The sequence below is a fragment of the Larus michahellis genome, chromosome 2 (assembly GCF_964199755.1).
Source record: "Larus michahellis chromosome 2, bLarMic1.1, whole genome shotgun sequence".
Classification (NCBI taxonomy): domain Eukaryota; kingdom Metazoa; phylum Chordata; class Aves; order Charadriiformes; family Laridae; genus Larus; species Larus michahellis.
The window spans coordinates 109017509-109035244 of NC_133897.1; the positions used below are offsets into that span (position 1 = coordinate 109017509).

At 37.9% G+C, this 17736-nt stretch overlaps 1 protein-coding gene across 2 annotated transcripts in view; it reads left to right on the plus strand.

Moving 5' to 3' along the window:
* Positions 1–889: 889 nt before the first annotated feature.
* TMX3 (thioredoxin related transmembrane protein 3) overlaps positions 890–17736 on the plus strand; it is a 31369-nt gene continuing 14522 nt past the window's right edge. The window contains exons 1-9 of one of the 2 annotated variants that reach the window (XM_074576555.1): positions 890–1003; positions 1280–1334; positions 5054–5093; positions 6367–6490; positions 10249–10294; positions 11868–11948; positions 13370–13469; positions 13704–13781; positions 15982–16048. In XM_074576555.1, the coding sequence (XP_074432656.1) occupies positions 958–1003; positions 1280–1334; positions 5054–5093; positions 6367–6490; positions 10249–10294; positions 11868–11948; positions 13370–13469; positions 13704–13781; positions 15982–16048 (637 nt within the window). In that variant the 5' untranslated portion in view covers positions 890–957. The remainder of the gene's footprint in view (positions 1004–1279; positions 1335–5053; positions 5094–6366; positions 6491–10248; positions 10295–11867; positions 11949–13369; positions 13470–13703; positions 13782–15981; positions 16049–17736) is intronic. The other variant, XR_012585701.1, reaches the window with a different exon arrangement.

The following is a 17736-nucleotide window of genomic DNA, read 5'->3' on the forward strand; positions in this document are numbered from 1 at the left end:
AGAGGTGGGAGGCTGGTGGGCAGTGCTCCGTCACCCTCACAGTGAAGAAGTGTCTCCTGATATTCAGAGGGAACCTCCCGTGTTTCAGTGTGTGCCCATCGCCTCTGGGCCTGTCACTGGGCACCACTGGAAAGAGCCTGATTCTGCCCTCTTTGCACCCTCCCTTCAGGTACTTATACACACTGACAGGATCCCCCTGAGCCTTCTCTTCTCCAGGCTGAACAGTCCCAGATGAAAAGCTTCCTTTAACTGAACTTTTTTAAAACAGGTTTCTCAGCTTGATTTTTTGCCTTCCAGGACCTGCAAATCTGTACCGAAAGACAAGGTAGTTGAAGATAGGGAAGACCGTAACATGTTTGAAAGAATGAGGAAAACTAGAGAATGGCACGGTCTGTAAGCAGCAGGGGGCAAGCTCGTATTTTTCATAAACGTGCTGAAGGGGGGCTGCAGACACAGCAGTTATCAGGAAGTGGTACGGGATGAGCTCTACCCATCGAAGACGGCTGGCAACATGACAGGCGGAACACGTTTTACCGCTGAGACACGCTTTCCAAGGAATCAGAGCATTGATTTAACATAACGAGAGGGTCTGGTGGGCCGCAACTCTGGAAACCACAGCGAAGATGACAACGTCCACCCACGCCGCCTCCGGACACCGTGTCAAGCTCTCACACACCCTCCTCCATCTCCACGCCACACCCGGGCCACCTCGCTCGAGCGGCTTTCGGCAGCGCGGAGACCCGGGATCCGGCGGGGGACCGTTACTCGTCTCAGGCAGAACCGCCCCCTCCGCTTTCCCACGCGCAACCGGCGTCAGCCCGCGGAAAACGGACGGTAACGGCCGCTAACGCCGCGCCGCGCCGCCCCGCCCCGCCCCGCCCGCGCCTGCGCAGTGGGGAAAGGTCGCCGCCGCCGCGCGCCGCTTCCCTTTCCGGCCGTGCCGGGGCTCCTGTCAATATGGCAGCGGCGGGCGAGAGGCGGCGGTGCCTCCTCTGGGCGGCAGGTACCTGCTGGGGGCTGTGGCCTGGCTTTTAGCGGGCGGAGGGAGGGAGGGAGGGAGGGAGGGAGGGAGGAAGGAAAAGCGGTGGGCTTCGGAGGCGGGAGAAGGGCCGAGGGGAGCGGCGGGCAGCGCTGCGGCGGGCGGGGACGGGCAGCGGGGAGGACTGGGGCTGTGGGAAAGCGCTGGAGGCGTGAGGGGAGAGAAGGGCGTCCCGGTGTGGGCGAGCACCCCCGGCTCGGTGTGGAGGTCACTCACCGTGCCCTTTTCCTTAACTCGCAGTGGTTGCACATGTGGTGGCGTCGGGTGCGGGTTTCGTGGAGGACCTAGACGAGTCGTAAGTACCGGGGTGCCTTGCCTTATTACTTAAACACTCTGTTTTTTCGCGGGGGGATGACCCTAGGCTGACAGCTTTGTGCAGAGTGCGGTTGTCAAGAAAGCTACACTGAAAAAGTTTGTCGTCTTCTTAGCAGGAATGGCAGAAGGATTATGGCCTGTGTTAAGTAGGTGCAGTTCATGAAGCTGAGGAAGACTTAATTTTTGCATTTTTTTTTTTAAAGCTGTTATCACAGATGCTGTTGCCAAAAACATTCCTTGTTCTTTCCTGCTTTTTGGTAAATATAATGGTGGATTGATGCCTGCCCCAGATAAAAGCTGATTGCGTTTAACCAAGTTCATTAGAGTTTGCAGCGTAGCTGCCACAATGAGTTGGGAGAATGAGTAAAAGTGCATTCATGCATGGCCAGAAACAGAAGAGAGAAGGAGGCCTGCAGGACTAGTTCATGGCTGCTTGAAGTGCCATTTATATTCCAGTGTAAAAATGTGCTTTTACAGCAGATTTAGCCCTGAGACTGTGGAGGCGTTGAAATGGGTAGTCCTGCCTTTAACTTGGCTGCTAGTGTCATTGTTCGTGTACTGCCTTACTTTATCAATTTGATTATTACGTACTTGCTGTTCCCAATAAAATCTAACATTCTAAAAATGATTTTTTTTTTTGTCGGATCAGCAGGTTGATATAAAGTTCTACAAAGCAGCATGATTATTAGAACTGAAGTAGAAGGTACAGAAAATACTAGGGGAGGAGAAGTTGGCATTAGATGGCTGCTTTATGACAAATTGAAGCCAGTCAAAGGTGATGTTTTCATGAGGGTTCAATCCATGATAAATTGCATCATAGAGCTAAACAGTCAGAAAACCATTCACTTTTTAAACCCTATTGCTTATTCAGCTAGAACAGATAATCACAGGATCAAATGAGGTGCAGTGGAATTATGGGGGAGGGAATGGGAACATACGGAAGAGGTACCGAAGAGAGATACATCAGCGTCCCTGACTGGTGTTTAAAGTGTGAAAAAGCAACTGAAGCATGGGAACTGCTTGGACTTGATTTTCAAAGCTTGTTTTTGAAGCATGCCTCATATTTTCAAAGACTGAAGATAAAGAGGATAAGTGAATAAAACAGTGTGTATCTGTGCTTCTGCATCATGTTCCCGTATCGTGTTTCCACAGGTGTAAATTTAACTGTAATTGCTGTTTTGGAGTGAAGAAGCATAATTCTGTAGTCACATATAGTCATGTAACTTTTTTGAAATAGCTGATAAAAGAAAATCCTACTTTAGAAGACTTGGATTTTTCAACTACCAAACTATACAGATGCCTGTATTTGAATAGGGAATAAGAATTAAGTGGTGAGTTTTTCAGAACAGGCTTTGTTTGTTTTGTTTTTTTTTTTTCTTTTTAGCTGATTGGCAAATAGTGAAAAAGGTCGGGAAAACAATTAAAAAAAAATAATTGGGAGCAGTGACTGGTGCATGTATCGGTTTTCCATTTTATAAATACCCAAACATTATGGAGTTTTTGCTGTTGCTGAAAACTTTGCATTTTATTTGAATTTTGGTAGTTCCAAACAGTGCCTGCTAGCTTGAGGTGCAGGTCCCCTTCCCAACCTTACAGGATATAGGAAAACAAGGAGCAGAGAAGAACCAGCAGAGGTGCAAGTTACCTAGAATCACCCAACTGGGCTGTGAAGGGATGCAAAATAAGAGCCATGGTTCCTATCAGCTTATGCTGATCGAACTGCTGGCTGCCTCAGATCGGTACTCATCTTGGCAATATTTGCTGACTTGTTCCAGTGTGATAACGAAGCAGATAAGTAACCTGACTAAGAAAAAGGAGGTATTTTTCTGTCTGTGAGGGTGCATTGGTGGCTCAACCCAGGATCAGAAGCATCAGAAATGGTGCAAGGAGGGGGAGAAGGGAGATAGGGAGGAATAGAAACAGCAACTGGGTTGATTTTAAGGCCTTTGGAATTGTGGCTTTGGTCTTTAGTTTTGCTTCATGCTGGTTTCTTTTAACCATTAATGATTAAGTGGGGTGCATGGATTAAGTGGAGGTTGAGGCAACATTTGACCATGTAGTGCCAAATGTTGGGGAGCTGTATGTATTTGAGACAAATAATTTTGATTGAAGGGTATGCAACACCTGTGTCATCTTTCCACCAGTATGGTTGTGCCTGTCTCAGCTGGCAGAGAGAGGATTGTATAGGACAGTTAAAGAGAGACGCTGAAATTTTATGCTTGGAAATGTATTTACGTGGCCTAGAAACAGCACCTTCAGAAAATGCTTAATTATCTATTTGTACAGCGATTTCCATTTTTCTTTGACAGTATGTTGAACTTTCTTAATATTGTCTAATAATTTAATCATTGGCATTACCAAAACTAGAATTGAGTTTAGATAGTTGGCTTTTGTCACACTTCAGATTTTAGTTTCTGTGGAAGTTGATTAAATAGGTGCTTGTAAATGAGTGGTACAACTTGAAATTTATTATTGTGAAAACTACAGTATTTTTATAATATCTTAGGCCAAAGTTACTAAATTCCATTGGAATGTTCTGTGTCCAGAGATTTATTTTCTTTCCCTCTTTTCATTGCTGCCTACTTGTTTTATAAGATTTCAGTCTACGTTTCTCAATTGTTTAATGCTCTTTGCAATCTCCCATAACAGTCATACTGTGCCAGGGGGAGGAGAACATTTCACTGTAAACCCTTCTTTTACAAACGAAAGAAGGTGTTATAAATGGAAGCATGGCTCAGGATCTGATGATTCAGTAGTTGCTTTCTGCCTCTTGCATCATAACCAGTTATTTGACATTGTAATTGGAAGTTAGCTGGAGCTTCATTAGAGTTCTCAAGAGATGCTAGACTCTAACTAGTTCTTTCATTAGCTCTGTAGCACTTAGAGTGGTGAAGTAAATTTTTTTGTGAAGTGGTCAACTAAGCAATTTTGTGACTTAAAAAAACCCTGCTTCTTTCTTGTAGCAGTTTTATGTTAGACACTGCAAATACCTTTTCTGCTGTACAAGCATTTCAACCTTGGTATGCCATCAATAAAACAAAAAAGGGCTTGAATTTACCAGTGAAATGCTGAGATTCTAAGTTTCAAACAATCAGTGTTGTCATTAGGTAATGATTTTTGAGTTATTTCTTTCAAACAGTAGGCCAGCATCAGCATTAGTATTTCTTCAAGACCATTATAAATCTATTCAACTTTATTCAAAATATGATAAATGTTCTCTGATTCCGCTTACTGCCTGTGACCCATTTATAGGAATGCTGCATATTGGGAATTGATGAGTTGGGCTATAACTTCTGTTAATTGGATCTTAACTTAGAGTGTAGATCACACACTTATTATGTAATTATATATATATTCATTTCCTTTCACAATAAGTGTTACAGTAAGAATGCTGTATAATGTATTTTATAGCATGTGATGTTACTCCCAATTCTAGTCACTTTTACAAAGCCCATCTCCTACAAAAATAAAACTTACATTAAAATTCTGGCTTATTTAATTCTTAAAGTAGAAATAGTTAAGTAATGTGATAATTTGTATGAGTTTGTATTGACAGAAGTTCGGTGAAAGAAAAAAATTAATTCTTGTATCTATGGTTTTATACCAACTTAATTGCAGACTTTGCTTGTTTCACACATGCACGTCACTTATTTATTTTCAGATATATCATGTATTGTTTTTTTTTTTCCCCCTTCCTAGGTTTAAAGAAAACCGTAAAGATGATGTTTGGCTTGTAGATGTGAGTATATGAGAAGAATGGGAATACCTGCTAGTGGAAATCAAAATACAAAATGTACAATGCTGCACTCTGTAGTAGGGCTGCTTCATCATTTGGAAAATTGTTTGTACATGGCGCAGAAAAATTACACGACAGTAATTCTTCTGACAGGATGGATAAGCAATCTGTCTGTATGGTTCAGGATGAACCAGGAATTAGACAGTGTGCTGGATGCAGACAGGTTTCATCCTATTTATTACGCCCTTAAAAATGGGAAGCAAATCACCTAACTTTTAAAGTCAGGAGATGATAGCCTATGTCCAGAATTTTTGCAATTCCATTCTGTAGTTATGCAAACAAATTTGTGTTCTAGACTTCTAGCACTACAGCATCAAATATATGAGAGGCTTCTTTTACTTTTCTAACATACTTGGAAAGATTCAGTGCTCCTTATTTCAGAGGCAAGGAATTATTAAAAAGATTGAGCTTGTTTGGCAATGAGCTAAAATTCTTTTTAGCTGACCCAAATATGAACTGTAATTCCCAAATTGTTTAATTCAGATTTGTGATTTTTGGGTAGAGAAAACTATATATGCTAATTCGGAACTGATCAGTAATGTATAGGAATACAAAATCCAATTTTGTCATGTTGTGACCTGATCTTGTTATACGAAAACACTGCTGTCTTCCCTATTAATTTCACTGAGGTGTTGCAGCAAGACATAGGCAAAAAGATCAAATGAAGTCTCTCAGCTCTGCTTCGCCCCAAGAAAATGGGATTGATTTTGCAGTGTGCTTGTATAAAAGTAGTTGCTGAAAAACTGAAATCCAGAGGGTAGCTTGGGGAATTATATGTGTGTGTGTGTATATATATATATGTATTGTCCTTCCTGTTAAAGAATAGTGTTCCCCTATTGGCAAATAAATTTGTATTCCTGGATAGATTGATTACATGATATTTTAAAAAAGAGGAAAATTTCAAAAGAGATTAAAAAAAATGTTACCACACAGTCTGTTTTTAAATAAGCAATTGTATAATAGTACAGCAGTTGAATGTATTCTTTTCAAATTTGTGCTTTCATGTTAAAAGTAGCACCAAATCATAAAAGCTCTGTTCGTCACTCGAGCTTCGTAATTAACTTGGAGTGTTATTAAGACTTGAAGAACACCACAACTGGAAAAAAGCCTTACTAGTGTATTTGGGGGTTAATCGTGGAATCGACTTCTCTTAATTACTTCTCTTCATTAACTTATCTTTTTTTTTTTTTTTAAATCAAATGCATTTACATCTCAGTTTTATGCACCTTGGTGTGGCCACTGCAAGAAACTAGAGCCCGTGTGGAATGAAGTGGGTATAGAAATGAAAAACATGGGCTCTCCAGTAAAAGTTGGGAAGATGGATGCAACTTCCTTTTCTAGTAAGTATAGTTTGGTTAGGGGTAATTTCATGACAGCTTTTGTCTTTAAACTGTTTTTAATTTTTTTCATTAGTCGTTCTTCTGTGCTGTATCATAGCAAAAGTCTGCAAACAGCCGTTGGAGAACAATTTCCTGATCTTTTTCTTTCTAATAGTGACTACATGCTGTAGTATGTGGTTTTTATCACGCTTGTTTCTGCTTGTGAAGTGAATTCTTCATGAGAAATGGAAGGTATAGGATTTTCAAAGATAAACTTTTGATACACTTCTTAGAGTACTGTTATACAAGCATTTTTGTGGTGCATCTCTCGACAGCATCCAATTTTAGGTTCCTTGTATTACTTTTGGACTAGTGCTTGTGTTTTTGCGGTTACTCTTTTCAGGTAATTAGTCCTTAAGATGTTACACCAAAAGCCTGCTGAAGTCATTACATCAGTGTTGAGCCATTTTCTGCCTGTGTTTCTCTGTAAATGTCTTCTTGAAGAACCAATTTAACTTATTTTAATGCTCTCACTTCCGATAATGCCTTTCATAAGTAGTGGCCTTTTCAGAGAAATCCCAAAACTTTAGATATTCAGAGAAGTGGTTTGGGTAGACATGAGAGGATTGTTGCATGCTTAACAGTATTTCCTTAGTTTTAGTGTGCTTGTTTATTGTCATTACACTTAAATCTGTGTTTAACCAAGAGGATATTTAAGATGGAAGGCACAGGGAGCAGTGGGGCCCAATTGAGATCTGTGTGTGATAAATCTCTGTTAATACATGTGATGTTTTCAGTTAATACCCACTAAACCTGATTATTCAGAATTGTTATATTTGCATAAAATATTATGCAGAACACTTTTTTCAGTGGTATTTCGATTTTTCTGTGCTTACACATGACAGAGTTTGGTCTTTTGAGATTACAGTATCACAGAATGGTAGGGGTTGGAAGGGACCTTCAGAGATCATCTAGTCCCACCCCCCTGCCAAAGGAGGTTCACTTAGAGCAGGCTGGACAGGAATGCCTTCATGCGGGTTTTGAATATCTCCAGAGAAGGAGACTCCACAACCTCTCTGGGCAGCCTCTTCCAGTGCTCTGCCACCCTCAAAGTAAAGAAGTTTTTCCTCATGTTGAGATAGAACTCCCTGTGTTCCAGCTTGTGTCCGTTGCCCCTTGTACTGTCACTAGGCACCACTGAGAAGAGCCTGACCCCATCCTCTTGACACGCGCCCTTTAGATATTTATAAGCATTGATGAGATCCCCTCTCTGTCTTCTCCTCTCCAAGCTAAACAGACCCAGGTCTCTCAGCCTTTCCTTATAAGAGAGGTGCTCCATTTCCCTGATCATCTTTGTAGCCCTCTGCTGGACTCTCTTCAGTAGTTCCCTGTCTTTCTTGAACTAGGGAGCCCAGAACTGGACACAGTACTCCAGATGTGGCCTCACCAGGGCAGAGTAGAAGGGGAGGATAACCTCCCTCGACCTGCTGGCCAAATTAAAATTATTAACGTGATCTTGTCTCAAACACCAATTTATTGTATGTAGCTTTTTCTGTAAAACCAGATAAATTTGACCTCATGTTTCCTCTTAAAGATACTTATTTGCTAAAGACAAATAAATCTGGAGAATTAAAAGTTTCAAGATCATGCAACCAGGTAACTTCAAAATTGGCAATAGATTTGGTGGATCTCTAACTTCCCAGTCATGTATATCAAATTCTAAATCACATGAATTTTATAAACCCTTACCCTGTCAACCTGATACTAAATTTTTCTACTAAATTCTAGAACAGAATTGATGCTTTGTTTCTGTTCTAAAGCTCAGTTTTGCATATTTAAAAATTACTAAAAACTCCAAGCGTTCCTTTGTCCAAGTGTTTTTCTTCACAGATTTCTTACCAGTTTTGTGAAGAATAGAGTCTGATAAATCTTTTGAAAAAGTTTCGTGCTTTAATTTTGAAAGTGGAAATTTTACAACGTCTGGATCTGAAAAGCTCAGTCAACTCCGCTTAATGTCTTCCCAATCTAAAGATTCTCTGAAATCAAAGTAATTCAGCCTTGAGAATATCAGAAGGAAATGCAGCTGGGCAAACGCGTGTAACTAGGAAGGAACATGAATGGTTGACTCTGCATAGTTTGTGTTCCTAATAGGAATGTGAAGCAGTGTGAAAAATCTGAGCTTTGGGTAGCTTGTCATCAGAGAGTTGATGTCACAGCTGAACATATAAAGCATCCAATAAGTGTTTCCTCTGGTAGCTGTGTGGAATGAGGCTACAGCAGTTATATCAACAGAATAGTCAGACGGTGTGGTATCAGTTGGATTTTCATGGGGATTTGCCTCAGAAGTCCACTGAATGTGATCAAAGTAGGGATATGTCGCACCTGGGGCTAGCGTAATTGCTGCTGTTTGCCTATACTGCACTTTTCGTATGAACAAGTGGAGGTGATGATGTAAATAAGTAAGACACTTCCATGATGTTGATAGTATTTTAGTAATCTCCATGGCTGGGATGTTTAAAAAAAAAAAAAAAATCAAAAATGTCTATTTTGTAGTTTTCCTGACTCTGCTCAAGAGCTGTACAAGGAGAAATTAACTGCCTATTAACAGCTTTTGTGATTGAATGTTCCAATACACGTTTGAATGCATTCTAGTTCTGTGGAACTAGTACAGCCATGAGAGAAAAGGATTATAATCAAATTGATTCTAGTATGCATATTTCTTAGCTTAGTCTCCTGAGCTGCTAGTTTTATTTGTAGTTCCGTGCAATTGGGATTTTGATCCAGGCAAAGAACCTTAGGGTCACACTTTCTAAACTGTTATTCAGAGCCCTGCACACAGTCCTCCCACATCTGCTGCTTTGGTACATAGTTGGTAACTTCAGAATATTTATGTTAAAAGGATTGGATCTTGGTGCATTTTTTGCTTAGAGGTTGTTTTTCAGTAGGGTATTGCACAAGCATTTTTAGAATTTTAGACTTATTTTAGCCTTTTTTGAAGACTACTTAGTTTAACTCTTGGAAAACTCTGAATTCGCTGGAAAGTGTGGCTTAAGATGGCAGTTGCTACGTTCACAACCAAAAGGACGGTTGCAAATTGTATTCTGATTGATGGGAGTAAGATACAAGGTTTTAAACAAATGTGAGGTGGGGGAAAAAGTTCTGTGATTGTCTACTCTGACTTTTTACCACTATAGTACGCAGCAGGTAAGTAATCATTGCTTAGAAAGTGTCTATTTCAGGTGAAATGGATGACTGCAGGCATTTACCTGTGCAGAATATGCTTTAGAAACTGACCTTTTTGTAACTACTACGGCATGATACTGCAGTTTCGTTGTTACCCATTATTATAGCACATGAGTAGTTAATTGTCTTTTATATTTCTTTTAACCATTACTATTTACAACTCTGTATCCATGATGGCTTAATTCCTGACTCTGATATTTTCAGCCAATTTTATGTGCATATTAAATGCATACTATCTTTTGGTGAAAACTAACCAAACATGTCTATTTGGAGGATTCTCATGCCATGAGAATCTCATTCCATGAGAGGATTCTCATGCCATGACTTGTGGCATATGAATTGAGAGCCTGTGCTGGGACCCTGCAGTACCTCTGAAAGAGGTCCAAAATCTAATAATGTAGCTTCATAACAGCAGCATGTTGAAAGCAAGTAAAATAATTCATACTGAAATAAGTGGTAGGTTTTTCATTTATTTATGTTGTTTGAATAATAAACTATGTTCTCGGTTCACTTTGGCATTAACACATTTTTTTCAGGTATTGCATCTGAATTTGGAGTACGAGGCTATCCAACAATTAAGCTGTAAGTTGATGCTTTCCATTTAATTTCTAAGTCACCTATCCTACCACTGATTTCATGACTGTAAAAAAAACAATGTGCTCTCCGCTTAAAAATCCCACACTAACAAACCACAGAAAAGCCCTAAACCCAACCAAACCGAAATACTCCACCATTTCATTTTGACGTTATCTTTGATTTCCACTGGACTGATTTGCTTTGAAAATCAGTAATATGAAGCTTCTTGTTTAGAAACAGAACTTTTAATGGCAGGTTAGCAAATTTGGAATTCATTCAACTTCTGTTCTCTATGCAACTATGTAAAAGTATGTGTGTATAAATATGTGTGTATATATATTAAATTACTATTATTAAAATGAATTTAATGCACCAATTGATTCGACACCTTAAGAGTGATTCAGGCATTAAGTGCATACCTGAGTCGTCTTGTTAACTTTTGTGAGTTGCTGATTGCATTTTCTGATTTTTTTTTTTAATTACCTCTCTCTCCTCTTCAGTGTACCTGAAAAGCTTATGTAAATAACAGTAGTGGTTACTATACAGTGTGAAGTGTGAGAGCAGTTATTTCACAAGAGAAGTGTATGTAGTTGTTTTTTTTTTTCTTCGCATGATTAAAAAAAAAATGAGTGGAGGACAACATTTATACGAAAATACCAATCCATAATGATATTGTATGTACTTGCTTATAACAGTATAGTATATAGTCCAGTACAAGATCATGTTAAATAAAGTAATTTTGAGTACTTTTTACTATGAACACACTGGGTTTGTTAGCAGGTTATTGTTTAAACAAATTGTATTTCTAATATACATAATAAATCTTGTCAAGTTAGTTTTCTCAAAAGGTAGCAGAGATGTTTAGCTTATCTTTAAGGATGAAAAACTTCATTGGCATATAGAGGCATAGAAAATTGGTTTTATGACTATTTTTTTTCCCTGTGAGTTTCCTAAACCTACGTGGATTCAAAGAAAGCCTGCTAGAAATAGTAAAACTTAATTCAATATTCTTATAATGCACACGTGCTGCATACCCTGTCAGCAGAATACAGTAAACTGACCAACACTTTATGGAAGCTTAATTTAGTACATAAATTCAGAAGGTTTTGCAGGTCATGTGATACTTTTCCATTGTAAAAAAATCATTAAAGAAGTTTATATGTTTGTCTTTTACAAGGATTAATCCCTAAGTGATATAAATGCTGAATGTTTGGCGTTTGGTTTAGGTGTGTGGGGTTTTTTGTGTTGTCATAAGCAAATGTTCCAAATGAGCTGTTTGTTTACAAAGTATGTGACTGCTGTGCACTAGAAAAAGATAATTGTAAAAGAAAGTTAACTATTTTTAAAATCTAGTAAATCAGATATTGCGTAAAGAAGTTTTTACTCCATAGTTGCATTGTATTGCATTATTGAGTTTTATATATTGCTGACCGCTTCTTTTATCTGACTATTGGAAAAATTATCTTGCTTGTTGTTTGCGAAAAGATGACTGTAGTAAACATGTGAAGATTGAGTAATTCTACATGTTCAGATATAGTTTAATTGATTTCAATTCTGTTCTTCTTTCTTATTTATCCAGCTTGAAAGGTGACTTGGCATACAACTATAGAGGACCTAGAACTAAAGATGATATAGTTGAATTTGCTAATAGAGTAGCAGGGTAAGTATATTCTTCTGTGAGACTGGTTTTGGTGACTTAAAACTTCTGTAGGATTTTGAGGTGGGCCAAATTTTAAATCTACATAAAAAAGAACAAGACATTGACATGAAGGTAAAAACTAGATGTACTGTACCTGTGGTTGCGTGTGAGGCTGGTGGTGAGTGGCTTGGAGAAGATAAGTAGAGACTGGCTAGTCACAATCCCTTCTTTACAGTGAAAGATCTAAGGGCTTTTCAAAGTAGTGGAAACTACGAACAAACGAAACCCATGGAAGCCAGAAACAAAAATACTGACCTAAATTTTGGCTGATACACATCATTACTAAAGCAGAATCTGTTTAGTATTCAAAAGTTATCTAAAACCATTGGTTTAATATATGCTTATGCATCTGAAAAGTTAAGAACAATTGACAAGATAAGGAAATTGCTTTTACAGAATTGTTCATAACAATTTCTTTTGGCTTTGTGTTCTTTCCTTACAGTGGCCTGTGTCCTCAAAATGTTATAGACTAATCTTTGGGGATAAAAAAGAATCATATTTCTTTCCTTCAATCTTAGATACAATTAAGAAGCATTCATATAGGTACAATATTAATTATAGGTAATGTTAATTATTGTTCAGAATTCTCTAGTTTAGGAATATCAGTGATCTCTAGTAATTTACCAGAATTTTGTAAATTATTTATTTCTAAGACCACATTTTCTAATTGCTGTGTTTGCATTCAGAATTTCTCTCTCAAATGACTGAAACCTTACTGTGCCTGGGGAGACCTTATTTTGGCCTTCCACTATAAAAAGAGGGCTTATAAGAAAGATGGAGAGAAACTTTTTATCAGAGCCTATACTGACAGGTTAAGGGCTAGCTGTTTTAAAATGAAAGAAGGTAGATTCAAATCGCAAGTAAGGAAGATGTTTGTTGCTATAAAGGGGGTGAGACAATGGAGCAGGTTGCCCAGAAGAGCTGTGAATGCCTCATCCGTGGAAGTGTTCAAGGCCAGGTTGGATGGGTCATAGAGCAACCTGGTCTAGTAGAAAATGCCCCTGCCCATGTCAGGGAAATTGGAACTAGATGATCTTTAAGATCCCTTCCAGCCCAACGCAATCAGTGGTCCTGTGGCTAGTAAATGGCATGCATGTTTACATCATAGCAGCCTTTTGTCCTAAGATACTAATTTCAAATTTAAGTGTGCTATATGAGGAACATGACAATTTTATTTTGGGGGATTTTTAGTGTTTTTGCTTTTGGTTGAAAATGAAATAATTTGAAAAAATAAATGAATCTGCATTGGGGAATTTAGTTTAAAGAAAAAAAAAACCACACACTGAACTATATGGCATTTTCTTGGATATTTTTATTTGTTTGGGTTTTGCAGCTTGCAGAAACTGAGATTTTTCTTTCTCTGTTTCCCGTCTTCCCCACAGACCTCTTATCAGGCCACTTCCTAGCCAGCATATGTTCGAGCATGTGCAAAAGAGACATCGTGTACTTTTTGTGTATGTTGGTGGTGAATCTCCTTTAAAGGTTTGAAGCTTGATTAAAGTTGTTCTTTTGGCTATTTACAGATGTAGTTTAAAATATCTTCTGAAAGATTGTAATAAATTCTCATATTTTTTCTGTTTATCCAAGTTTTCTTACAATCTTGTGTCATAAATATATTTTCTAATTACTCTTTGAAGATAAGGTATGTTACAAAACTTTTGTTTGAAGCATACTACAAGTTCAGAAATTAAAAAAAAAACATTTGTATTTTTGCAGGAAAAATACATTGAAGTTGCTTCAGAACTAATAGTTTATACATACTTTTTTTCTGCCTCAGAAGATGTGCTGCCTGAGGTAAGCTGTTTCAGTTCCTGCACTTTCCTCCAGAAATGGTATAGTTCTCCTCATATGTAATTTGGCTGTTCTGATGGCACAGAGATGGCTTCTTAAAATATATTTGGCTTTGATAAATTTCAAACTAATTACACTGAAACATTTAATTTTTAAGTCTATATGGTTAAAGAATACAAACTAAGTTTCAATCTGTCATTGCTTTGTATTGGCCAAATTACTTGTTCAGTCATTAATAAAATTAAACATAAGATATGCAGAGCTCAACATGGACCATACAACCTGCTCAAGAAGGCAGATACTTTGATTTTTTTTTTTAGCCAATGCAAAGCTCTTACTGCTCCTGACAGCCCTTTCACCAACCACTTTTATAACTAGTTTGGCGATCTGTGGCATGGAGCACCACTGGTACCCTGATAATGAGAGAAGTGAAAAGGTAAGTTATTTTCACCTTGTGCAGAGCAGCTGATCAAAACATTAGTCTGCCCAGGGATCAACCGATGTAGTCTACTGGCTGCAGAATTCTCATGTGGCTCTTTGGAGGATTCTGTAAGAAGGAAATAATTTATAGTTAGTCACAAGGGTGGAAAAAGCTGCTATTACTGTTGTTAGTCTAACCATTGTTGCTCATGTGTTGAAGCAAAATCAAGAGACTTTTTCATTTGCTGTTATCTCCAAGTGGGACCTAAGTCTACTCCGAGCCTGATAGTGCGTGACTTTGAAATTAGTTTAGGATCAGCAGAGTGAGAACTAGCATAATTTATTTTTTTTAGGGACCTGTGTTTTCCAACATCATAGTTAGAAATGACTGAATTATAAATAGCGTATTCTTAGATTTCCAAGCGTATTCTTAGATTTCCAGAAGACTTGTATCAAAAAATACCTCAATTTGAGTATTGCTATTTGCACTTCAGCCCCAGCTGAGCAGGAAAAGTACTGTTCACTTGTACGGTGAAAAGAGTGTAAAAGGCTGGAACTCTTTGAGATTCTGTGATTGCAGGGATGTAAGCAGTGAGCTGTTTTCCCCGCCAAATGTCATTTCCCACAGATGTCATGAAGTAGTGATGGTATGCAATATTCTATGGAGAGAAGCAAAAATGTTATAAAATCACTGGTTGCTAGTTGTCGTGAGGCTTTGCATGACAGTATTCACTGTTAGGCTTTGTTTTATCACCTTAGGTAATCTTGTTCCAAGCTTCGGGCATCTTCTGCGATCCATAAGCTGTACATAGACTGATTTATCCTTTAAAGATACTAAACCTTGTTTTGGGCAAATAAGAGAATAAAGCATCATCTAGAATTAGCACCTTATTGCTTATTTATATGAGCTGTTACATTATAAATGTACGGCTTTTCTGTTTATTTCCAGGAAAGATAATGCAGAATGATTACAGAAGGCATGTCATTTGTAAAAGCACTCATGATACTGTTCTTATGTTTCACAAACATATCAGTAGATTAGACAATTCAGCCAACTTCATCATCAAAACTAAGGTCATGATACAGTCCTTTCTTAACCATAAATGCTATTGGAATTTCAACTTAGAATGGTAGCAAGTGGTAAGGAGTTTTAAGTTCCAAGGAAAAGGTTTCTGCACCTCATAATTTTTTTGAGTATGTTGCTGACCATCCTAAATACCATGTTTAGGATGGTAATGCACACATTCATTGTTCTGTTTGCCTGAATTAGGGCTATTTGCAGCCCTGTCTGCTGAAGCTATTTCTTTATATGCCCATCAGCCTGAACAACAGGAAATAGTCCAGATTTAATGGGACGTGTTTTCAGTGTTACTATTTTTTCTACTATGTTACTGACTGGCCATTTAGTAGAAGTAACGGTATGACAAGTATGCTGACAATAGCACGGATTGAGAACAGAGAGCATCATTGATAAAACCCTCAAGTTATGATCTTCTGCTTAAAGTTCATGTCCAATCAATAAAATATTCATCATGCTATTGCAGATACTAGTAAAAATCCTGCTTCATTTACATTTTATAAGACCTACCTCTCAAAAATGCATTTATGTTGTGTTACTTTTTAATATGCGGAAGCTTATACATTTATTTTAGTAAATGTATACAGAAAACACTTAAATGTACTTTGAGATTTTCCCCATTGACTACTTTTAAGATATTTTTGTTTGTTTGTTTAAAATTCTTGTAATCTTTCATGAATTAATTGAAAACCACTTCTCTTTCAGTATGTGACATTGCCTGAATTGCCTGCTGTTGTCGTCTTCAAAGATGGAACTTACTTTGTTTATGATGGTAAGGCAAAATATTTAAAGTATATATGGAGAAACTGGAACAGTTGGGATTTTTTTGAAGGTTTTGTTGGGGTGCTGGGAAATTCCCTAGTTCTATGATAAATAACAGCTCCTTCATGACAGAGAAGAGAAAAAAATAATTAGTTCTTAAGGAATAAACTGCATTTGAGAAGGAAGTGGGTTTAGGAGTACTGAAGTAGAAGTGATGATGTTTACTTTGTGCTGTCAGTACATTATAGCTTCTAATATTATTGCTCTGCTAGCATTAATACACTTATAAAAGCTATCCCATCACTCAGTGTCCAAATTCATGATATGCAAAATAGAAGAAAACTCTTGCTGAAGAGGAGTCACATGTAAGATGACTTTACAGTTCCAAACAGTTAATCATATTTTCTCTAAGTGCTCTTCCTGACAGTCAGATCTCTCTCTCTATTGAAGTTAACTTGACTTTTTTTTTTCAGATGTGTACTCTGCTCAGAGATCACATAAAAGGGTCCATTTTGAGCTTTCTGTGCCTTGGCAATACAAGCCGTATACTTTCTTAGTACTGCAAGCCTTCCTTCAAAAACTGTGAAGGAAGAGGAAACTGATTCTGCTTTTATTCCCAATATTAAAATTTGGAGGGCCATAACTAATAGCTTTCAGCATATGAGACTTTCACGTTTGTGTTACTTGGATATTGGAAGTGGGAAGGGATCAGACAGCATAAGGTCTCCCTGTATGGCTGAGAGGGCATACTGTGCGTACATAGAACAGTTGACTGTTTTTCCTCTTCCTGAAAGTCTCTCTCACAAAAAAGGCTAAGGAGATGTGGACTTTTGTCACTGAAGCAGTAAATTAACAATTTTGACTTGATAAACTACTTTGACTGCTTTGTTCAGTGAGTAGACTGTAAAATGGACACCTGAGACTAGCAGTGTGTCATAACACCACTGACAGTAGTACACCTGCCATTTATATAAAAAATGTATATCCATAGGTATGGATATCCATAGATAAATACCAGATTATACTCTATCGCGTAAAGCCCATGCTTTGTAGTCTGTTAGATGCATGCACACACACATACTTATATATGCATATAATGGGTTGGCTTATAGGTACACTGCTTATTTACAAAAACATCTACTCTTGGTTTGGATTGTTTTAAAGGCAAGTTTTTACCTTAGGTTGTAGACATACAATTCAGATTATTCTGCTCTTTTAATTTCTGAGGATCAGTAGTACTACAGCAAAATACTCCAGATGGGCCATCAAGGATAGTCTTTGTGATTTCATAGAGTGGCTGTACTTGTCTGCCTCTTCAGTCTGTTGTTTTACCAATCTTCCTCTAGTTAAAAATTCACTCTACAGCCTCCTTGATTTGCTTTTTTTTTTTTTTTTTTTTAATGGGCCTGGAGAGGGAAACCTTGTCAGAGAGAAACACTTCTGAATTGCTTTTTGCTGTGTGACCTGCTTGCTTTTTCCACATCTTTCAAAACAAACACAAAACTCGTAATAATCCAGGCTTCTTATTTACTTTGTAAAAATTTTGCTCTTTTATAATGTACTAGAAACATCATTGTAAATCAAACAAGTTATAAAGATGCAGTATAAGAAATTGGATAAGGTTATATGTACAACTGTTATGATTGGGCTGAAATTTTAAGAGCTTACTGTAGGAAAAAGGTTCAGCAAAATCCATTT